The sequence below is a fragment of the Vespa crabro genome, chromosome 3 (genome assembly GCF_910589235.1).
Source record: "Vespa crabro chromosome 3, iyVesCrab1.2, whole genome shotgun sequence".
In the NCBI taxonomy this organism is placed as follows: Eukaryota; Metazoa; Arthropoda; class Insecta; order Hymenoptera; family Vespidae; genus Vespa; species Vespa crabro.
Genome location: NC_060957.1, coordinates 6,065,162 through 6,090,431, shown reverse-complemented (window position 1 = coordinate 6,090,431; position 25,270 = coordinate 6,065,162). Strand labels below are relative to the sequence as shown.

At 35.7% G+C, this 25,270-nt stretch overlaps 1 protein-coding gene across 9 annotated transcripts in view; it reads left to right on the top strand.

Moving 5' to 3' along the window:
* Positions 1-25,270, top strand: part of LOC124423046 (teneurin-a) — a 483,434-nt gene that overhangs the window by 441,698 nt on the left and 16,466 nt on the right. For 8 of the 9 annotated variants that reach the window (XM_046960318.1, XM_046960315.1, XM_046960317.1 and 5 more), the window contains 8 exons: positions 5,848-6,128; positions 14,277-14,396; positions 17,298-17,974; positions 18,156-18,369; positions 21,139-21,403; positions 22,660-22,790; positions 22,880-23,026; positions 23,212-23,419. In XM_046960318.1, coding sequence (XP_046816274.1) covers positions 5,848-6,128; positions 14,277-14,396; positions 17,298-17,974; positions 18,156-18,369; positions 21,139-21,403; positions 22,660-22,790; positions 22,880-23,026; positions 23,212-23,419 — 2,043 coding nt within the window. The remainder of the gene's footprint in view (positions 1-5,847; positions 6,129-14,276; positions 14,397-17,297; positions 17,975-18,155; positions 18,370-21,138; positions 21,404-22,659; positions 22,791-22,879; positions 23,027-23,211; positions 23,420-25,270) is intronic. The other variant, XM_046960313.1, reaches the window with a different exon arrangement.

Sequence of the window (25,270 nt, the reverse complement as noted above, 5' to 3'; positions counted from 1 at the left end):
CTTCGGGACACCCTCTGAAGGAAGGCGGGCCCTGAGGTATCAGATTTTTATTAGGATTCTTCCTACGTAGGTATATTCTCTCTCTTTCCCTCTATCTCTCTGTCTCTCTCTTTCTTTCTTTCTTTCTTTCTTTCTTTCTTTCTTTCTTTCATTCTCCCTTCTCTAATCGTCCTCCCTTAGTCCTCGGTGTTAATCTATTGCCGTAACACATTTCTCTTAAAACCATCATCCACCTAACGAGCAAGCGATTTCTCTTTCTTGCCTTTCAAATTCCATACGCGTCATTTTCATTTTTCCCTTCTTTTCGAAATACCTCAGACTCTTTCTCTCTGTCTTCCTTCCTGGTGGCGAAAGACGACTATGACGAACGAGCTTCGGAATATACCCACTCCAAACGAATTTAATAATAGTAGTTAAACGTTGCCTTCTATTTCGATCGTGACGATAAATCAGGGATCAAAGAACCCTCGGAGATGATTGGTCTGCAAGCTTACCACGATCTCTCTTTTTCTTTCTTCCACTATAAATATATACTCAAGATCAGTATATAAAAAGTGACGTTAAATCGTATATATAAATAATATAAGATATTTTTATTCAAAGTCAAGACTCAAAAAAAAATATAAATACATATACATATAGATAAGCTTACGATCGATAGCCGAACTTAACCGAACTCTACGTCGAAGGCGAAATCCAAGGAGACATTCGATCGAAGCGTGCCAGCAATCGACTCTTAATGAAGGGCCACTCGTCAACGAAAAGGGACGTTTGATGTTGCTCCCGTGTGTCTCCTAGCGAGTAGTACCAGCATCCCTATTGGTAGTAGGAACGCGTACTATACCTCTAACTGTACGTAGTAGTAGCGTCCTCGAAACGCTCAGGCACTCGAAGCACGTTGTCTGTCGGTGGCTCGTCGACCATCGACGATACATTCGTTACATCATAATTGGATCACACGCTCGAACTCGTATCCTCTAGCTCCTCCTCTCGCAGCTGCAACAGTACCAATCTTCCACTCAGACGACACTCAGCTCAATATGTGACGGCAACGCCACCCCACAATTACCTTTTTAACTTTCAATATATCAGGCAGCCGGTCAATTCGCTTTAATCGGTGTAGGTGTTATACGTTGTCATACCATGAGATAGAGATAAAAGGAGAAATAGAGAGAGAAAGAGAAAGAGAGAGATCTCGAACGATCTAACCAGTTACTCGGTCAAGGCATTGTTCCTTCCTTTGCAGTATTTACAACCGAATAGCTTCCTCTATGGTCCCATTGATTAATTAACGCTTTTGTTCACTCTTATGGAAGCATTTCCTTAATGAGAAAAAGAGAAAGAGAGAGAGAGAGAATAAACGAATAATAATGGATGAACGTAGCAATAAAAAATAAAATAAAGAGATTTCTTTAGCTTGTTTTATTATACAGAAACATCTTGTGCAGAACAATTCTGGTAAATTGCTATAGAAATATCTTTGAATACGGTAAAGTATATAATATTATTTATAATATTTTAACGGAAACAATCATGAAAGATAACGAGCATAGTTTAAGGCTATATAGTATTATATATAGTTAGTAGTTAAGCTAAAGCTGGTGGACCATGGGTGGCCGAACAACGTGTACCAATACGATAACCTAATCCATCGTATCGATTAGGAAATATAACTCGATTTCGGCCAACCGATTTACCAGGGCAAATGGTTTAACCCCTGACTTGAAAGGGAGCTAGGTGAGTAAAATAGCGGCGAGAAGGGAGGACGGGGTGTCAGCGCGTAGAATAGCTGCTTTTACTTCGTGTCTCGTTCCTTCGCCACCCTTAAACGCCCTTCATTTCGGAGTTTTCTCCTTAAGTCTTATTTCTCGCCACCCTTCGAACCATTTCGATCGTTCGATGCAATCGAGGCTTCGATTATCCTCAATTTAGTTCGTTCGTAAAGTGAATTATTTATCGGTGTTCCATCTCAATTCGCAATATAAAAGAAATTTATTTTTCCCTTTTACGATCGATCGTCATAATAATGTACCAATTTCCATTATCAAATTAAGAAATTAACTATTATAAATTAATATGAGGATCTTGTATATATATATATATATATATATATATATATATATATATATATATATATAGGTATATATATACAACACACATACATAATTACGTAGAAATTATTAATCAATACAATAGCAATAATAATTCAATATAAAACATATAATCTATCATAAATTTGTTTAAAATGTATTTTAAAATGTATTTTAAAAAGTGAAATGTAAAAGCTACGGAATGTATAGTTATACTTTTGAAATGAAATTTTCAGTCCAACTAGACGTGTAGAATCGCGAAGGTTTAGGTGGTATGTCCGGAAGAGATTTATTTGTTTTGCAGAGAAAAAGAGAGAGAGAAAGAGAGGGAGAGAGAGAAAGAGAGAGAGAGAAGCCAGAAGGATACTTTCTCGGTCAGAAGCGTCGACGGATTTCAACCGGCGACGGCAATGGCGGCTATGTTAGAGTGAGTGCAGAAGCTCGAGGAAAAGCGAAGATTAATCGCGTTCCTAGCGTCCGGGTAATAGTGTTTACTGCGAATAAATTGGCTTCCGTTCTATCTCGCCCCCGAAAAGTCGATACGGCGCCGCGAAATTTTTGAACTTTTCTAAGTTTCACTAACGGAGAACTAAACCTTATACGGTTTCTATGCGAACGTGTATACGTTTGTGTCTATATATGTATTCAATACACTCGTAGAAAATTGATTTCAACCGTTCCAGTAGAAACCATATGTATTTATAAACCTCACATACGTTCGTCAATTTTATATCAATAGTATAAATGAAAAAAAAAAAACTTTGTTGTGCTTTTTTATTTCTTTCGTTTTTTTTTTCTTCTTTTTATTCTCTTTCTTTTTTTTGTAATGAACAGAAAGAAAAAATAAAAGCCGATTTTATTTCTTGCAATCGTAAATAAAAATAGAAATTTCTCGAGCGTATTGTCCGACATATTTTAACCAAACGATTCGAAGAATCATTGAAATATTTCGACACACGATATACGCTATTCAAATAATTATTATCTCTATGTATCCACAAGTAAAACGTTCATTGATCGGTCAAACGTCTTATATATGCATACAGACACGACGTAATCTCTACTATCATATTGGACCGATAACAACGACGAAGATTCGCAGATGGGACCTAATATCACCACTGGTCATCGTCCAACATTTCGAAAGGCCCCATTATTTCGCCATTAAACTTTTTCGCTCGATAATTTCAGTCCGATGAGATAGAAGATGGTGTAGAGCCATAGAGAGAGAGAGAGAGAGAGAGAGAGAGAGAGAGAGAGAGAAAGAAAGAAAGCAATGGAAGGAATAGACGATACTTTTAGTAAATTAATTTTCCGCCACGTTCCGTTATTTCAACTTAATGATCCCGAAGAAAAAGCAATATTTATTGCATCTCCTTTCTCTCTCTCTCTCTCTCTCTCTCTCTCTCTCTCTCTCTCTCTCTCTCTCTTTGTCTCCCTCTCTTTTTGTCTTTTTCTCTCAATCTATCTATCTATCTCTCTCGTTCTCTCTCTCTCTCTCACTCTTTCTCTCTCTCTCTTTCTCTTTCTCTCTTTTTCTGTTTCCTCGTTTCTTGCCTCGGTCTACACGCACGAGTAAGAAAGACTCGGGACTTCTGCCAGTGATCTCTCTTTCCCTCTCTTTCTCTCTTTCTGTCTGTCTATCTTTTTTTACGTCGCGTCTGATTGCTTCCTGCCGTTGGGAAATATGAGCGGACGTTTATAGGATCGTGAAGCGAGCCTCCTCCGTAGCTAAGCTCGATTATTTATGGTATTTGTCGGTAGCTGTTAACCAACTTATGCGTTACGCCAGGCACGCGAGACGTTTTAATGATACTTTGAGGAACGAACGTTGCCGTCGGCAAGGTTTTCCTCCCCCGTTGAACCTCTTCCCTTGTCGACAAACTCTACCGAAGGGAAGGAAGCTACTAACACGTAAGAATAAGTGTTTTGAGTCTACTTCGTTTCTTTTTCTTTCACTTTTTGATTTTCTTTGCGACTTGATTTACGAGAAACCAACATGGATTCTTTAGCGAGATTTTTTGAGTAAGACCGATGGAAAGTTTTCACGATAAAATTGTCCAACTCTGTTCTCTCTCTCTCTCTCTCTCTCTCTCTCTCTCTCTCTCTCTCTCTCTCTCTCTCTCTGTATGTGCGTATGTGTGTGTGTGCTTCGTCGAGCACCTCGACGTTTGAGTTATCATTGAGATAAATTTCTTTGAATTTTCTGATCATCCATTTGGTATCTCATTTATATCAATCAACGTAAATGTTTGAACGTTTTCATTTATTAGAATTAACCATATCATAAATATATACTAAAAATCACGTTATATGTGACAAAAAAGAAAAGAGAGAACATTTAATCGAACAGGTTGATCGATATCGCTGTTTACTTATTTAGAAAGTAGGATAATATAATGCCAGATTCTATTGTGAAATCTTTGTGTTCTACTTTCGTTTGACCCATACCGAACGTCCAGTAAATCCTCTTTCTCTCTCTCTCTCTCTCTCTCTCTTCCTCTTTATACAATATTCACATTCCCGTTTTTTATCCGCATCACAGGATCACTGTCACTAGGACGTTATTCTTATGGGATTTCGGGACTAAATCTAAAAGAAGAAGAAGAAGAAGAAGAAGAGTTGGAAGAGTAGAAAGCGTGATGCATTATGTATCTCTGTCTCTTTCTTTCTCTATCAGCGAAGCTAATGCTATTCATGAGTCCACGTGATTATCGGAAAACTATATTTATCCTGGTACCGCATTAAATCCCTGTTTCGACGTTGTCCCTTTTCACAGAACGCTTTTCGAGGATACCAGTCGTGCTTATCCGTTCATTCTCTTTCTCTTCTTCCTGCTAGCAACAGCTCGTGGCTCTCGTTGATGTCCCTCGGCATCGGAGAAGAGAAGGGACCAAGATAAATATCGATGACGAGGATGAAAATAAAATCCGTGACATAGGTTCGACGGGTGAGCCTTAGCCTCGTCGCACGAAAAGCATCCTCGTACTCTCGCGAAATCCCTCGAGTCAATGCCAATATACAGAAAGAGAGGGAGAGAGAGAGAAAGAGAGAAGAGAGAGAAACATCTAAATATGTACATATATGTATGTATGTATGAGAACGCTCCGATCCTGTCAGAGTTAATAACCGTATCTGCATCTTTTATAAGCTTTGCGTTATCTTTCCAAAGCCCCCAGAGCGAAATCGTGATGCAACGATATGCCTTCGTGCTCGTTTTCCCTCTTTCTTCCTTTTTCATTCTTTACTCTCTCTCTCTCTCTCTCTCTCTCTCTCTCTCTCTCTCTCTCTCTCTCTCTGTCTCTGTTTCTCTTTGGTTATTCTTTAAAAACAACTCGATTATCGAAGGATTCGATATTTGAAGGCTAATCTCAGTCATATCAAATTAATCGATCTTATTACAAATAGACACGAGACTTTCACGAATAAAAAAATTATTTAACTCTTTTAGATGAAAAATATTGTGCTGTTTATTAAACACATTAAAAAGGAAATAATGGAAAAATTACATTATCATAATTTCCCGTAGCCATATTTAATGAAAAACTAAAACGTTGCATGTACGTTAAACTAATTAAATTTATTAATATGATATAATGTTGCAACTCCCAAATACATTTAAAGATTATTAATACATGCATAATATCGTTACGATGTTTGGAAAATATTGAAACGATATTAATAATTGTTATTTTACAAATTTATAAGATTTGTTTGTCCTCTTTCTAAACTTATGGATTTATTTTCTATATTACAGACTTCCACCACCGCAACAACAGGTGACCGTAGGTTCCTTAGGAGGTGGCCTCGGAAGTGGAGCCGGTAATGGCGGTACCGGGACCGTTGCAGCTCAAAATCAGGCGATGGTGATGCCAGGCTTTCCGCTTCGAGCCGCGGCAGTACCGCATTACTCTCCTTATTCGCCGTCGCGTTTTCACATCGACAAACGCTGTCAACACAGATGCTCTTGGAAATGTTTCTCTATCGCTTTGATATTACTTGCCGTTGCTCTCACCGCCATGCTCGCGTATTTTGCTGGTAAGCGAACAACGAAAAGAAGATTACTAAGCTTTCACAAATAGACTTTGCTCTCTACCGTTTATCGATTCACGTGTTCTGTCTTTTCTATTTGAATTTAATAATGTTACATAGATAAAACCGGAAAACCTAGATGGATTTATGAAACTGCAAGAGTATTGATATTTTGCAACAAATTGAAATTGATTTGTATTGAAAATTGTTCAATCGTGAAAATTAAACATATTCACTATAAAAAAAAAAAAAAGAAAAAAGAGAGAAAAGAAAAGAAAAGAAGTCTATAAAAATCCAACGGGAATTTAGTTGGATTTAATTACAAAATAATTAATCAAAAAAAGAAACACTCGTCTTTCTCGTTATTTATCCACGAACGAGCAAGTACAGATTGACCGACGTCGAGCAAATAATTCACGTCGGCCATTAATTTTTCACGAATTAACTGCTCACCTTTTTTTCACGCCATAGTCGAGATTTCAAGAGAATAATTCGTAATGGTGTATGATCGTTTATTACAATTATTTATTGTACCTGGAGACAGGCAACACTTCGTACTTCGACGATAATGTCGCTTAGCGATGCAATTTTACCCTGGTAGTAGATAACTCTTTGATATAGATGTGTACAAAAAAAAGCTTTCTTCCGGGGCACAAAAGTTAAATTAACAATATTATCAATGAAATATGAAGTATTGTCTGCCTCTAGGCTAATTAATATTTAATAATACTAAATCAAACAGCAAACGAATTTATTATAATTATATCGGACATTATTGTAATACTTTAAGGCTCATTATTGCAGTGAAGAATCGTTCGTGGTACTCGGTATTTGATATTTTTTTCTCGATTTTCCAATCGGGTTCGAACGGAAAATTACGATTGGCCATGCAGCAGCAGGCCATCGGGATTGGGAAAGTTCGTTACACGCTAATGCGGATTCGTTATCGCCATTATCGTTCTTTAATGTGAAATTGCCACGGTCCCTCCCCTTTTACGAGGGTGGAAATTTTATAGCTAAATAATTCGCTCGCGAATAATTAACGTGCTAGTTGATTTTTCTAAGAGGAGATCAAAATCTCTACGTATGTGTGTGTGTATATATATATATATTAGTACATCGATAGAGGGAAATAATATGATAAATTTAAAAATGTTGGAAGAATTAAAAAGAAAAACAAATGAATAAAATAAAGTGAATTAAAGATAAAAAAAAAAGTTAAAAATGAAATGAAATACAAAAAAAGAAAATAAATTGATGCAACTGTAGATCGCGACATCACGATATTAATATTGCCAATGTATTATTTGAAATACTTTCGACGCTGTACATTTTTACCTCTCATTATTTGCATATTTTCAATGTATGTAAATATACATACACTGGTTAGACTCACTATGCTTAAGATGTATATATGTGTGTGTATATATATATATATATATATATATATATATATATATATATATATATATTTATATATACATATATATATATATATATGTATACATATATGTATATATATATATGTAGTACCTTGTAACATCACCGTTTGTCGGTTATATTTCACGCTTGACGTTTAAATTCTGCATTTCTTGTGACTGCATGATGACTACGACAACGGGTGCACGAAGGTGTAACACCTTTTTACGCGCTATTCCTATCCCTCTCTCTTTATTCCGCATCCCATAGCTCTCTGTCTCTTTCTGTTTCTCTCTCTCCCTCTCTCTCTCTCTCTTTCTCTTTTTCTCTCTTTCTTTCTCTTTATCTGTCTTACTCTTCTGCGTACTCCACCTACAAATAACCCTATTATGTAAATCTGGTCTGTTCATTACGAGTCAAGTAACGAGGCCGAACAAACGACACGTTGCTTTTCTCCCAACTTTATTCTCCTCCATTACTACTTCTACCCTTTTTCTTTTCTTTCTCCCTTTCTCTCTCACTCTCTTCCCCTTTCTCTCTCTCTCTTTCTCTCTTTCTCTCTCCCGTAGAATAAGAAGAAATTTAAGCTCGCATTAAGGATGCACGGGCGCGCGAAACGACCATTTACATTCTCGATATGATGATGTTTCTTATAAGAATAATATTGTGTTGGAATGTCGTGATATGGAAAATAATATTAACGTGATCTTTACTATTTCTTTTTCTCATTTTCTTGATATTCACCTTTTGTTTTATTCAAATTAGTAAATATATTAATTTAAGATCTACCATATCAATCGTGTACAAAAATTATATTAATACTCATCAAAAGTTTCATAAATTTCATATATTAGTACATTATTATTTTATTATATTATTTATTAATATGATTTAGAAAAAAAAAAGAATATTGACAAGACATATAGAATTTTTATTACAGAAAAAAAGTTTCAAGTTTCAATGAGCACCATATGCAATGTACAAAAAATCTTACTTTTTTCTAAATATCTTATATAATCTATATTATCTGTCTAATATCGAAATATCTACTTAATAATAAATAAAAAGTAAGATTTACACGGAACTTAATGTTCTCTCTCTCTCTCGCTCTCTCTCTCTTTCTCTATCTATCTCCCTTTCTCTTTCTCTTTCTCTTTCTCTTTCTCTTTCATTGTCTCTCTTATTTTCCTTGTAGAACAGGAAGTGCGACCAAGCGAAACAGAAAATGTTATCGCGGTGTATTTACCGGAATTAAACACCGTACGGTAAGGGCGCTCTCCGGATCTTTGGTAGGAAGCGCAGGCTACACACGGTAATACTAGCAACGTAATGGTTCATTTAGCACTGAGTGGTTACCTCCATCCGGTTAGGGAGAGGCAAAAATATTACCGGCCGATAGCAAGGAAGCGTTTCAATGGCTTAGGGTGCTCGCACTTACTTTCTCTCTCTCTCTCTCTCTCTCTCTCTCTCTCTCTGTCGCTCTCGTTCTCACTTTGCGTCTTTCGTACATTTTCTTTCTTTTCTATCTTCTCAAAATGAACAAAATCTTTGTATAAGACATGTATTTTTTTGAAGTAACATCATTGTCCAAAAGTCAATATAGACCTTTCTTAATATACATATTTAATAGAGAATATGAAACGATGAAAAAAAATATTCTTTTCATATTCTTATTAAAAAAAAAGAAAAGAAAAAAAAGAAGAAAGATTTTATAGGACGCATAAATGGCCGGCCAATGATATTTACTGACATATTTAAGAGAGAAAAGAGAGAGAGAGATAGAAGGATAGAAAGACTTTTTCTGGAAAGTACTCTCTCTCTCTCTTTTTCTCTCCCTCTCTTTTTCCTCCCTTTCTCTCTCTCTCTCTCTCTCTCTCTCTCTCTCTCTCTCTCTCTCTTTCTCTTTGGTTGGAAGATCAGAATCCTAGTTGGACGAGATACAAAAAGATGAATACGTTTGGCTCTGGGACAGGATGGAGAGTCAAGAAAGGATCTAAGGTGCGAGTTACTCCGTATTCGGTGATCTCTGACAATAGCAAAAACTAGTAAGTGGGAGATAGATAGATAGATAGATAGATAAAGAGAGAGAGAGAGAGAGAGAGAGAGAGAGAGAGATTCGAAACTCGGTCATATTTACAGAAGGCGTGGAAAAACTTTTGAAACAAATCCAAATAGGTCCGTTATGTAAATGCAACGTTCATGAGATAGAGAAAGAGCAAGAGATAGATAGATAGATAAAGAGAAAGGGAGAGAGAGAGAAAGAGTGAGAGAGAGAAAGAGAAGGAAAAAGAGAGTTTGTCGGGAGTCGCTGCGGTGTCGACGGCGACGGCTCTTGAGTATACTCTAAAGGGTGCTTTTGAAGATCGTCGTGTCTTGCTCGTGCCAGAAGCGATTAGAGAAATTAACGCTCCCTCGTTATCGGTCGGTGGCAAGCGAAGAGGCTAAAAGAGAAATAGAGAGAAAGAAAGACAAGGAAGAGGGAATAAGAGAATGAGAAAGATGAGAGAATGAGAAGCAAAGAGAAACTCGACTCTACCACCCTGCCCAACCACTGTCTGCTCCGTTTGAATTGTCTTTTTGCATTTCACGTACTACTAGGAAATCCTGAAAATCCTAACGGCGGTCAAGGTTCCTGACGACGGCGGCATCGGGTATTACGTTTTATCTATAGAAGCTGGAGGAAATAAGGGGATTTGACGGAAAGAAGGGAAGGATGAAAAGAGAGAAAGAGAGAGAGAGAGAGAAAGAGAAAACGAGAGAGACTTGGACGACGGCACATTGTCCCGTGAATATATATAACACCCTCCTCACGGAAACCCCTCACGGAACTCTTCTCTCTATCTCTCTTTCTTTTTCACTCACTTCGGTGTCTGTGAGAAGTAAGGGAAAGGACAAGAAAACGAAGAGAAGAAGAAGAGGAGAGAAAGGGAGAGAGAGAGAGAGAGAGAAAGAGTGAAAGGTAGGGGGGCAAGAGAGAGATTGCAAAGCCGGATCGGCCTCGAGTAGAGACTTCGCCAGCTGTTATTCCTGCATTCCAGTAAATCGAGTCGGGAATCCAATCTGCCTGTTTGCTACTGCATCCAAACTACCCCTTTCTATCCTTTCACCCTGTATCTTTGTCTATCCTTTTCTCTCTTTCTCTCTTTCTCTCTTTCTCTATCCTTCTCTTTGTCTACTTTTCTTTCTCTTCCACTCGTCCACTCACATCGCTCGCTCACGTTTTATACGAACATACCGCAATGGAAGAGAGAGAGAGAGAGAGAGAGAGAGAGAGAGAGAGAGAACGTGTAGGTCTTTCGACTATGCGATGGAGATCAGTCCCTCTCTTCTAGGGTTGTTCTTTCCGATCTTCTCTATCTTTCTCTTTCTTTCTCGTATACGAAGATCGTCTTTCTTTACGGTAATCCTATCTATGTAAATTCTTCTTTTTCTGGAATTATATTCAACTATCCGATTACAAAATTTTCTTATTAAATTTTTATTTCGATTTAATAAACATTGAAATAATGTAATTCTTGACGTATATGTAAACGTATATGACGTAAGACGTATATGACGTATATGAAATATGTAATCGTTGACGAATCATGAATCATGACGATGAATGGTAAATTAATATGTATCTTCAACTAAATGAATTCTTCTTCATGCACAATGACAATTATTAAATGTCGTGAAAAAGTAATTAAAAAAGCAAAAGTTTTACATCGAAAGAGTAGAAAAATCAATTGATAATTGATCGGGACGTTGCCGAGAAGCTGGATAGGATGATGTCCTGCTTCGATGCGGTCGGTGACTGTAAAAGAAGGAGAAAGAAAACGAGGATGAGAAAATGAAAGTGCCAAGCAAAAAGAGAGGGAGAAATCCTAAAGAGGATCGTGGATAATCCCTCCATAATCCGGGAATCATTCTCGGAAATGAATCGTTCTATCGATCCAAAGGAAATATAATTGAAAAACTTGCTACTTTATTATTGAAGAAAAAAAATGTTAGATATCGAAAAGAAATTCTTTTTCTTTGCTAATCATTTTCATAGAAATATGAAAATGTTCGACGTAATATTATATATATTCGAAAATGTTAGATACCTAAAAGAAATTCTTTTTCTTTGCTAATCATTTTCATAGATATATGAAAATGTTCGATGTAATATTATAGATACATATTCGATTCGCCTGACGAAAGGCAACACTTTCTACTCTGTAGATAACCTTGTTACAGTCTACTACACTTTTCTTTCATATACACGCGTATACATGTTGATATATGAGCACCTATGAAAAGATTATTATCGAGAAAGATATAGAATATCGCCTAACTTTAGATGCAAATAATTCATTATAGCATGCATAAATAAAATTCAATAAGCAGCACGAATCATCAACATCTCAATCAATTTCAAAAATATTTTTACGCATCTCACAATATCAAAAGATAAAAAAAAATAGAGAAATCATCGTCGTCGCACCTAGATGTGATTCGATTCGTTTCCTACGTTGTGCTCCTTTCGAATTTCCGCCTTTTCGAAATAACTTTCGTACCGAGGAAGTTAGCTAGCTAGCTGGCTACCTACCTACCTACCTACCTACCTACCTATCTACCTACCTACGCGAGGCACCTAAAACGAAATCGAGTTAGAATCGATTTTTCGTATACTTTTACGTATCCACATACGAACGTATGTAAGTGTGCGGTATGTGGTGATGTATGTGTGTGTGTGTGTGTGTGTGTGTGTGTATGTGAACACGATAAAGTATAAAAGTTCCACTAAGAGAGACGAATTCTCGAATTCTCTCGGTTCGATCGAAAATATTATACTTTGATGGAGCTTAGAATTCTCCTTCTCTCTACGAGAGCTATTTTCGAACGTAAATAATGCTTTTCCATGAGGGAAAACGGAGGGTTGGGAGAATGGTTGGGATGGAACATGTAGCCGGTACGATTCTCATTGTTCTACTCTCTACGAGTAGCGCGTGACACACACGTGCGACGTTGGATAGAGCCGAAGTGGAAGTTTGAAAATTTTACGAGAAACACGTCACGATGTTGCTACAGCGGCAGTCACGATAGAATGATGTGAAGAGGAGGAGGAGGAGAAGGGAGGAACTTCTCCACTCCCTGTTCTCGCGAAATAAGCTCGTTCACGGTTCACTGCGACTCAATTTCAACCGTAGTTACATAACGGACGTTGCTAGCACGGTCGTCCCTTCGTTCCTGTTACCTCTCCTTCCTCCTTCTCCTACTCACTCGTTTAACGTTATCAATGTCGTGTTTGCGCGTGATGGCCCATCCGTACACCCGGACAGATTGCAACACCGATCGGTAAATAGCGAGATCCCTATCATCCTCGTATAACACGATAGCGTGAAATAAGAGGGTAATTAATATTATCAGGCTATCAAGGTTTCTTTTTATTTTTCCTTTTTTTTTTTGTTCTTTTCTTTTTTTATTACGACAACGAGAGGAAACGATAAAAGAAGGAGTTAAAGGGAAGGGAACAATGAGAAGGATAAAAGTTTGTTGTTGAAATTTTGTCTGAAATTCGCGAGAAATTGGCCAAGAGATTGCCAATTGGCTATGATGGGTGATCAGTAACGTTCTCTTTGAAATGGCCCAATTTGAATCGAATCCAAGAGAGTAGTATTGCTTACTTTAAAGCTATTTCAGCTAAAATCGAAAAAGATGTGGCACGATTTTTTCTTTTTCTTTTCTTTTTTGTTTTTTTTTCTTTTTTTCATTTCTTTATTTCGTGTGTATCAAAGAATTATATCAAATAGAAAAATCATTTTCTAAAATAATATCTCCTTTGCCAGAAAAAAAGGATCATCTTCGAAAGTTTGAAAATCACTTTTATAAAGTAAAGGTGTGTAAAATATAGGATAGGGGTCATTCCAAATGTAGTTAGAATTACATGAAGAAAGAGAGCGTAACGATAGGAAAAGAGAAAGACAACGAGAGTTAGCAAGAGCGTGCTCACATCGGTCTCCATTTGTCACGGTAATAATCGCACGACCTGCAACCGTGCGTGACTCAATTAGCTGATATCGATAGGGCGGATCGTTAATAAGCCAAGAGGTCGTTAGATGCACGGTAGATCGAGTTTCCCTTCCATTTAAAAAACTAGCGAAACGTATAATTAATTCGTAGCCTCGATCGATATAATTAATGTCATTGCAAGTCGATCGGCCATTCGATTATATTTTAACTTTCACATTAATTCTTGGTCGAACTGAACAAACGAACATAATGCATGTGTATTTAAGTATATGTACGTATATATTACAACATATATATATATATATATATATATATATATATATATATATATACATACGTACATACAACTCAAGTTGCAGTTCACTACTGTCGTCTTACGAAATCTATCGTCTCGTGGTAATTCGAAAGCGATTGTTCAAATTTATGAGAAGCCATTAGAACGATATCCCGGACATTCACCGAATGCCTTTCCTGATTCCTAGCGCAATAAAAGAGTCGCATGGCAGTGCTATTTTGTCTCGACTCGGGTACCACCATGTAACATTAAGAATATAGCAATGAATCTTTATCTCGGTTAGAGAGCTTGTCCCGTCTTATTATATTGTTATAAAAGTACTATAATGACAAGAGACATATGAAAAGAAAACACTTTCCATATAAGAAGGTCTCATCTCGATAAATAAATTGAAATAAGAGTAAACCTATCGTTATCTATTATTCCTATTCTTTCTTTTTCAGCAGTGAGTTCCATGCGGCCGATAGACAATAACAACTGCGTAGTGGTTCAAGATATCAAGGCTGTCACTCATGAAAACGCTCACGTTCACGACCCTATATCAACTCAGATACCAACGGAAGGTAAATATCGAGCAGCCGTTAATTTGCATCCACTTTGCATGATGTAAATACTCTCGCGAACAACGTCTCACGATGATTGCTTTTGGGAGATGGACGGATGCTGTACGTTTTACGTACTACTCTGTACTTCTATCTCTATCTCTCTTACTCTCTCTTTCGCATCAAAGCTAACATTCCTTTCAAAACCATGAATGAGTCTCTAGTTCTATCTCTATCTCTATCTCTCCCCCTCCCTCTCTCTCCCTCTTCTCTTTACGTGCGGTAATACACAGTGAGATTAATAATTTTATGAATACGATCGCGATATGAAATAAACACTCGACGCGTGAAAGAAAGCCAAGGTACAAGAGTCTTTCTCTTTCTATCACTTTTTCTCTCTCTCTCTCTCTCTCTCTCTCTCTCTTTCTTTCTTTTTTTCTTTTAAATTCATATTCCGTTTACTCAACGTGTTTTACCACAAGTATTCATTAAATTTAAGATTCATTTTTCTCTATCCATTTTCATCAATTCTTTAATTATCCACTTCTATTATGAATTTACATGTAATAAATCGTAATTGTAATATTTCGTCTTCCTAAAAAATTAGATATTACGATCGATAATATAAAAGATGAAAATAAAATAAAAAGGGGATGCTAATCAATATAAATAGAACCATATCGATAATATATAGTTCGAAATACTTACGTTATCGAAAATCGCGAAAACAAAAAAGGACAAAAAGAAAGAAAAAAGAACGAAATGAAATTTTAATGGAGATATGGATTCGCGTGCCATACATTTTGCAAATGGCTTCGTAAACGTAACTGCATTGACCGCATCAGCCCGGTAGGAAATCGAATACGCTCGATAGAGTTTCATTCCGAAGGGAAATGGAAAGTATCAAAACGCAGAGATGTACCCGGCGGGCTCGTGAAACCGGCTACATTATTGGTACAATGATAAAATCATTATTTAGTGGTACTAAAAGTGCGAGGAGGCGCCAGGTATGAGGCATGATTTAATGAAAAGAAATTAAAAAATAAATAAATAAAAAAAAGAAAAAGAGAGAGGGAGAAAGAAAGAGAAAGAAAGAGAGAGAGAACATGAAGAAAAAAAAAAAAGATGAACGACTTCCTCCCAAAGCGATCGTTTTGCTTATAATTTAATATGATTTATTTTATCGCGTCACATTATACAATAACGGCTTTCCTCGTAATAATTACTCGATGATCTTGCAAACCACGCTCGATATATCTCGAATTATCTGATTTATATTTATTATACACCTTATCCGTGCAAAAATGTTAATCGAGTTTTCCTGGCTTTTCCGATGAATAATCGTCACGTTGCTGTATAACACGCGAACTATACGAGAGTTCATATATGTATGTATGTATGTATGCAAATTTATATGACTATGTACTTCTGTATATTTCTAAATGTATATGTATAATTATTTATTTCGTTTTTTTTTCTACATAACGGACACTCTCATAAGCTTAATTTAGTTAGCAAAATATTGATATAATTTGAATTTTTTTTAATGTCTTTTTTTTAATTTTTTTCTTTTTTTTTAAAGAAGTTAAAATTTTTTAATAAATTCGTACTAATGTTATTTTAGAAATTTTCTCGAATAGGGCGTGGCAGTCTTTAAGCCGGTCACCCGGTAGATACTCCGAAATCAATAGAAGGGCATCGCTCATAAATTGGAGGGAATGAATGCAAACGGGAAAAGAGAGAGAGAGAGAGAGAGAGAAAGAGAAAGAGAGAAAGGAGGAGGAAGGAAACTCATTCGAATGCCGTTCGCTTTCTTTTGCATTTGCATTTTACAATCCCTTAATGTTCTTACGCACTCGACTCCAAGTACGATTCCACTTTCGAGCCATCAGTCTCCCTCCCTTTCTTCTTCCCTCTCTTTTCCTCGGTGTAGCATTATACATTAACATACACTTTTTGTTATAGCGTTCCGACATGTGTATGTTAGTACGTATATTAATGATCTCCACTTTTTAATTTTAACAATGATTTTACAAGCTTGCCATTAATTCTATGTAACTCGATTGTTATCGTTGACCTATTCTAATGGTTGCTGTACTTCACAAGATCCCTAGTTTCTTTAGCATATAAAAGAAAAAAGAGATGAAAAGAAAACTTAACTTTCTTGGTAAATATGTTGGCAAATAATGTATATAAAATCTAGCACAAATTTTTTACCCGTTTTATTTTCATAATATACATATACTAAATGAATTGTTTAACCTTCTATAACCTATATAACTTTAAAGTCACATATTTAATTTTATACATATATATACGTACATATAATAATCTAAATATTTTAAATCTTATTTTATCATTGTAATATAAATTATTTGTTAGTTCGTATAGAAATATTTTAATATTTGTTTAAGTCTAAGTTATACTTAATATAATAATATTAAGTTATACTTAATTAAGTTATACTTAATATAATAATACTGCATTTCGATATATATATATATATATATCGAATATTTAAAATATAAAGTTACAAATTTTTATATCGAAAATATTTTGAGAAAAATTTCTTCAGACAAAAGTTATCAGATTTCAAGGATGAAATATTGTTTAATTTTTTTCATTTAGTGGAAGATTCAAGTACATTTTAAAATCAACTTCGTTTTTTTTTAAATAGAAACCTACGTTTTTTATAATGGCAAAATATTTTACTTAAAAAAAATTGGGTTATGAAGGGTTAAATTGAAAGATTGAAATAAAAATTTTGTTCTAATTCCTTTCATTAATATCCTATATATCACAAAAAGAAATGAATTTTATAAACATTATTACTTGAGTTGTAAAAATTAGAAAGAAAAATATAAAAAACATATGAAAATAATAATCATATATCTAATCACGTTTCGTCGTTTACATTTATAGAATCACTGCCGACCAGTACTGCCGAACACTCTAGTGCTGCAGATAGTGTTGGGGACCAGCAAAGCGATCCGCAAATTCAACAATCGGCCCAACAATGGCCAGCTGTGCTCGAGCTTCAAGCTTACAACGTAGCGCACTCAGCCTTTATACTATCGTACCACTTTTGGAATACCGAGTTCCGCAACAAGCAACCGGCTTTCATCAGGTTAAACCTAACGTTGCCTTGGGGTGCGAACTTTGCCGTTTACGGAAGACGAAACGTAGCACCAAGCGTCACGCAATACGACTTCGTTGAGTTTGTAAAAGGTGGCCGTGTGGATCACAGACTTAAAAGGGATGCATCGTCCGAAGCTGTGAGCTTTATGAAACAAGCAACCCAAGATTTTGGCATTGAACCTAATCGATCTTCGCGAGATACTGGAACTAAATCTATCAAGTCTTATCAACATATTATCATAAAAAGAACGATCGTAGAGCCAATGATGGTCAACGTTAGTCTTCTTCAATACTTGGACACTGGCCGTTGGTTTTTGTCAGTTTATAATGATGAACTTCAACCTTATAAGGTTACGCTGGTCGTCACCGAAGCTGAAGGAGTCTCCACAACTTGTCCTAATGATTGCTCTGGTAGAGGATCATGTTATCTTGGGAAATGTGATTGTATCGATGGTTATCAGGTATATAATAATATATATATATATATGTGTGTATGTGTATGTATGTATGTGATTTTATAATATAAATTTAGTAAGTTTATATTATATATTTTTGTTAAGATGTATAATACTTACAATAAAAGAGAATGCTGTTCAATTTCGTCCGTTCGTTTATAAATTTAGGTCGAATCAATTATTTTAGGGTGCCGACTGTAGTAAGAGCGTGTGTCCTGTTTTGTGTTCATCTCACGGCCAGTACGGTGGTGGTATGTGTCACTGTGAGGATGGCTGGAAAGGTGCCGAATGCGACATACCGTTAGGAGATTGCCAAGTTCCTGATTGCAATCAGCATGGGCAGTGCGTTAGAGGATCGTGCGTTTGTAATCCTGGCTGGAAGGGTGCCTTCTGTAATGAACGTAAGTTCACTTTCGAAATTAAACTATACTTGACGATAAACTATACGAGTGTATCTATGAAAGTGGATGCAATACACATACGTGTATATACATGTATATACATATATGTACATATATATACATATATGTATATACATGAAAAGTTTTCGATTGCCTTGAAACACGAAAGGATTTTTTAAAAATTTCTTAGTCTTTAGTAAATGAATTTTTACTTGCAATCAACATTCAAGATACTAGAAAACGATAGATTTTTAAGCAAACTTTCTTTACCTTCTCTAAACGAAAGAAGAATCAAACATTTACTTTGCTGTAACCCGCTTGTAACTTGAAAGATTAAGATCTTTTAACGTAACCGTTTCCGTTAGTAGTAGTATTACGTTGTGTCAGGGAAAAGTTCGAAACATGGTAAGAAGTAAGCTTAACGTATACCTACATTTTTCAATAAATTCTCCTTACATTTATAAAGAAAGAACACACATACACACACACATACACAAAGAGAGAGAGAGAGAGAAAGAGAGAGAGAGAAAGAAAGAAATAAAAACAAAGAGAGTGAGATAATGGTAAAGGAGATTAGAACTGTGCAAGCAAACTTTAAACCTCTTCGAAGAGAACGAGAAAAGAAGAAGAAGCTTTCATTATCTAAAGGATACTTTATTGTTTTCAAAAATCAAAGTAACAAAAAATATTAGCCTTGCTGAAGACTTACCATTAAAAAATTATTAAATGACGTGATAAAAATAAAAAAATATTTAAACGTATCGAATTTATGACAGAAAGACAATAGTTACGTCCTTCGTATTTGTCATGGCACCATTAATTTATCCATAATTCAAGTTTATGCTCAGCCGTGGTGTCCTCTATCGAGGGAGATTCACAATATTAGTAATGCACAATTCCTACCGAAGCTGCTAGCGAGAACATAGCTTTCTCACCCTTTACTATAGGTATATATATATACATATATATATATATATATATATATATATATATATATATATATATATATATATACTATATACAACGTACCGACCTATAATTAATGCGCACGACGTTCTCCGAATTTACATATAGGTCAAGCCGTGCCGATTCGAGTCCAACAATTAGTTTAGCCGCTTTCGCATTGTTTTCGGTAGAGAAATTTGAATTTTACACGAGCCATTCCGTAGAACAACCGGATGGTTATAACTAACGAAAGAAAGGGAATGAGGAAAAAGACGAGAATACATATGGCAAGCAAATATCTCTAAACCAATTTTGATATATCCCAATATATTCTCATACATATTCTGAAGAATATTTCTTATAAAGAAAAATTACTTTACCGGTATAAATGGTTAAATTATTCCCAACGAAAAGAAACGCTTTGTCTCTGACACTTTCAGACAGATCCACCGATCGACCTCGACACTTCTTATTTCTTATCCTATTTTTCTGTTGGACGAACAACTCAAGAAAAGTCCTGCCACGAAAGACAAATTTTAAAGAACCGTTTATTATGATTTACCTGTGTATGTATATGTTAATATATATACAGTATATAGTATAATGCGTGTATGTTCATGTATGTGTGTGTGTGTATTATATAATATATAATATATATAGTATATAAACCTACTTACATAAACATTCTAAAGTGGGACACGCTCACACAACCCCTCTTCATTCTCATCGCATTGAATCTTACGAAAGGATTTTCAATGATGTTCGTGAGATAACATTCTTCTACTACAGACTGTGACGCTTTGTTCACAATAAAAGTCGGAGTTAAGAAGAGGAGAAAAAAAGAAAAACGGAGAAGTTAGAGTAGGCAACAATATTACGTCCTCATTCGATCACTGTCGCGCATACTTCACGTTTAAAGAAACCCACGAGAAATTCCAGCGTGCTGTGGGTCAAGTGAGAAACGACACCACCACGTAAAACGAGTCATGGGATATATTAACGTTCTTTTCCTTTCTCTCATAGATGCTGTCGTAGTAGTAGAAAAAGATCTTCCTGAGAAAAAAAGAGAAAGAGTGAGAGAAAGAAAGAGAGAGAAAAAGAAAGAGAGAGAGAGAGAGAGAGTAACATTCGCGGGCGCGTTTACGTTTCTGCGTCGCAGGGACCCCGTTGGAAATGAAGTTTCATAATTTCCCCGGGGCGAGCGCGGTATCCGCGGGGATAATGCAATTGTTCCGATGCCGTAATTTAAAAAGTTGCGAGAACGGACGAAGTCGTCGTCGCTTCTCCAAAAACGAAAGAGAAACGCTTCTGAGAAATCGTCCGACTGTTTAAACTCGTTAAATTCATTTTTGTTTTTGGATTTAAATAAAACATTTTTCATTTTGCTTTTCTGTTCCTTCTTCTTTCTTCGATTAATTTAAGAACAATTTGATCTAATGATTATTACATCAATTAAAATAAAGTCGATTAATATTAATTATTATTTTATATTAGATCACATATTATTATATGTATATATATATATCTGGTTTGAAATCGATGTTCTGGATTCATGTTCAGTCCTCTTTTCACGATACACATATACACACACACACACATAGAAACTGAGTTGTACAGAGTACATAATTTAATCGATATTCCGAAACTCCAACGAAATTGCGCCGAAGTTTCATGGACGAGACGTCGTCGAAAAGCGAATAGAGAGAATGAGCGAGAGAAAGAGAGAGAGAGAGAGAGAGAGAGAGAGAGAGAGAGAGAGAGAGGAAATGATAGATAGAGAGAGAGACATGCGATTAATCGAGAACAACCCTTTATCGCTTCCAGCCGATTGTCCGGATCCAAACTGCAGCGGTCATGGCGCCTGCGTGTCCGGCAAGTGTTACTGCAAGGCAGGCTGGCAGGGTGAACGATGCAATCAGGTCGATCAGCAGGTGTATCAGTGTCTACCAGGTTGTTCGGACCATGGCACGTACGACCTCGAATCTGCCGCGTGCATCTGCGAAGAACATTGGACTGGGGTCGATTGTTCACAACCCAGTTGTGGCCTGGACTGTGGTCCTCATGGATCGTGCGAACAGGGTCGTTGCAAGTCAGTATAATTATCTTTTGTCTCTCTTATCTCTTTTATTTGTTATCAAGCTGATTATAAACGTTAAAAACATTTAACTAATAATGAAGACTATTTTCCGACAGTTCTTTTCATTATCTCGGGTTTTATTTAATTTTTTTTAATTTGAACAATCTATTTTTTCTAAATAAATAGAGATATTCATTGTGCGCAAGTATTAAGCGCCAGAACATATACAACTGTCTATAATACGTCGATAACGTTGCTCGTCGACGTTATCTACTGGTCAAAAATTTGTTAACCCTATATTATACGATTTCTCTTTTATACATGCGTATGAGAAGGTATTACATGACGCAACGTTGTTCAGAAAAGTTTCTCCCTTATAAATGACGCTCGTAAGCAATATTATCGGCGAAGTATGAAATAATTCTTGCTTTTAGGCACGATACAAGACGATTATAATTATAGACACTTTTTTTTATGTCGAGAGCATAAGGAACTTCCTCCGGTCGTAACTAAAAATGAGTAAATTGCTCAGAGCAAAAGCGAGGGGTTGAAGTCGTCGTGGCTAAAAAGGTGAAAAATTGTGAGAAAAAGGCAGGCTCTGTCTTACGGTGAGGGGTTGAAGGGGTGTACCAACTTATCACAACTCGAAGGACCGCCGTCCCTTTTCTACTTTCCTTTGTCAAAATCAAGGACGAGAGGGAGAGAATCTCCTTTCTCATATTCCAAAGCTGACGCCTTTCCTCTCTTCCCTTTCTTCCTTCCTTCCTTCCTTCCTTCCTTCCTTCCTTCCTTCCTTCCTTCCTTCCTTCCTTCCTTCCTTCCTTCCTTCCTTCCTTCCTTCCTTCCTTCCTTCCTTCCTTCCTTCCTTCCTTCCTTCCTTCCTTCCTTCCTTCCTTCCTTCCTTTCTTTCATTGGCCAGAGTTTGCCTCGTAAAGGAGTCTGTAAGTGCAAAAAGTTCTCTTTCCACAGGAGGATAACTTTTGAACTGAGTTTAAACTCGCATTTTTTATTATAAACGATAGAAACTCCACACCGGCGAATAGAATCTCCGTATTCAAAAGTGGAGAACATTTGGGGCTTTTTAACCTGTTCTCTCTCAAGGAGAAAATCGATCGAATTTTAAAGATTATTTCAAAAATTTAGATATATAGAATTTAATAAATTAGCTTGATATAAAAATTAAATGTCATATTATTATATTAAACTCTTTTACTTACATCGACGTTTAATTTAATTGTGTACGTTTGAATTTTAACGTTTGAATCTAGATGCCATGATGATTGGACTGGAACGAAATGCGATCAGAAACCATGTGATCCACGTTGTGCTGAACATGGCCAATGTAAGAACGGAACTTGCGTATGTAGTCAAGGATGGAACGGAAGACATTGTACTTTGCGTAAGTCTATTATCATTCTATCCTCGAATTTTTATTTTAATTTCATCATCAAAACACAATATAAATGCGTTTATCATTTTTCTCTACAGCCGGATGCGAGAATGGTTGCACTAGACACGGACTGTGCACGTTGCAGGACGGCGAGTACAGTTGCGAATGCTCAATCGGTTGGGCTGGCAGAGACTGTAGCATAAGACTCGAGATGGAATGTAATGATTTTGTCGACAACGATCAGGGTAAGCTTCCTAATAATTCGAAGTGAAAAAAACAAAAGAAAAGAAAAGAAAAAAAAAAGAAAAGAAAAAGAAGAAGAAAGAAGCTACATAGGTCTGAGCATCGTTTTGTTATAGACATAAATGTATTTTTCATATATTTTTGTATAAAAAAAAAATCATATAATTAAACGATATTGTTCATTTAGATGGCATGGTGGACTGTTCCGATAGTGAATGTTGCTCGCACGCTACTTGTGCCGAGCACATTATGTGTCTGGCCAGTAAAAATCCGGTCGATGTCCTTCTTAGGAAACAACCGCCTAGTGTCACTGCATCGTTTTATCAACGAGTCAAATTCCTCGTCGAGGAAAATAGCGTACAGAGCTACGCTCATATGGACGAGTACACGGAAAGGTAAGATCGACTGTTCTTCATCTTTATCACTCGTTTTTTTATCTGTAAAAAGACTAATCATACGATCTAGCGAGCTTAGTTCATTATTTTCATAACATTTACATAGGAGAGGATATGATCGATCGAGTAAATTATCGTAGAATTTTTTCTTTCTTCTTTTTTTTCATTATCTCATTTATTTAAATGATATGATCATTTGTAAAAATTTTAAATAAAAAAGGGAGCTTGTCATTAATATAATTTCGACGATAATGAGCTCATTCGATTAACGTTAAATACTTACGATTCCTAATATCTCGAAATAATAGCATAGCTGCGTATCATAGTTTGGCCTTTTTAGGAATTCTATATAAATGCGGGTATTAATTAATTTTCTAATTTCGAACGTATCAGAAACGGGCGATACGTCGAGTTCAGTTTAAAATTTTCGTTCTTCCGCCACGTTATATCGTGTCATTATCTTAATGCGAACTTGTAAAGTCGCATCACATAAATAAAACATCGATATAAAGTATCATTAAATCGTCTTGAACTCGGTTGTTGTTTAAAAAAAAGAAATTGATCGCATTATAATTTGTTATCGTGCAACAGCAATTCGCGATGGGGTTAATAAAACTTTTTGAATAACAAAAAGAATTTGAGAAAGAAATATATTTTCTTTTCGTAATTGTCGATTCTTAAATTATTCTCATAAGAATTCTTAAATTATTATATAAGAAAAATAAAAAAGAGATAAAAAAGAAGAATAGCAATATAAAAAATATCATAAATCTTATAAGAAGGAGAATAACAATGTTTAGAAAAAAAAATTAATTCAATAACTATTTCAAATTCAGAGTTTAATTGCAGATCATTAATGAGATTGATTTTAACTTACGCTAGAATAAATCGATTCTGTAAATTTTATTTATATTATCATATCTATTTTCTTCCCCATCGTGAGCTGTCGCTGAACGCCACGATAATTCGATCAGATCGATTGCTACCGTATAAAACCGTTTTATCCAGCATATCAGCAACAGTTGAGTTGTCAGGAGAGCCCCCGGTGGGTGACAACCTTAAAATCTCCGAGCATCCTTTTCCTTGTGTTTCAACCCTTCCCTCCCTCGAACGCCGAATGCATTGTCGATCGCCTTGAAAAGCAATATCGATCGAAGGAAACGCATTAACATTATTTTTATTACATAACTTTTTACACGCTTCCTTTCCATTTTTTTTTTTAACATTACACTAATTTATATTTATTAAGACTAATTTTTCACAAATCATGTACTTCGTGATGTTTCGTATAAACGAAGAGAAAATACAATAATTATTTAATTTTTATTTATTAACAAGCTACGAATCATAGAATTAATTATAAAATTATTATCTCAAACAGTACATTTGGATTTAATCACGCATCTAATAATGTTGATTATAATTAACGAGATTCATTTTATTGATATTTCATTTAAAATTCATCGCATCCCTTTTCTTATTATTTCATATTATATTTTATTTACACAAATACTATATAACATACTTTTTATATGCTTTATAGTTTGCTCGTTCGATATTAAACGAAAGGCGAGCTGGATGCATGTAAGATCCTTTTCACGAAGGGTCTGCGAGCGCATTTCGGGGGATTCGTGTATTTTGTCTAGTGTTGATCCTCTGTGTATACCCTACCACCACCAGATTCACCAATCATCCTAACAGTCGAAGACCGAAAATAGAGAAGCTCCGTATTGCAAACGGACCGGACGATAAAGCCCGCATCTTAAATAATGTCTTAGCAAGAAAAATCAAAAAAAAAAAAAAAGAAAAAAGAAAAAAGAAAAAAAATGAGAAAAATCTATAAAAGAAAAA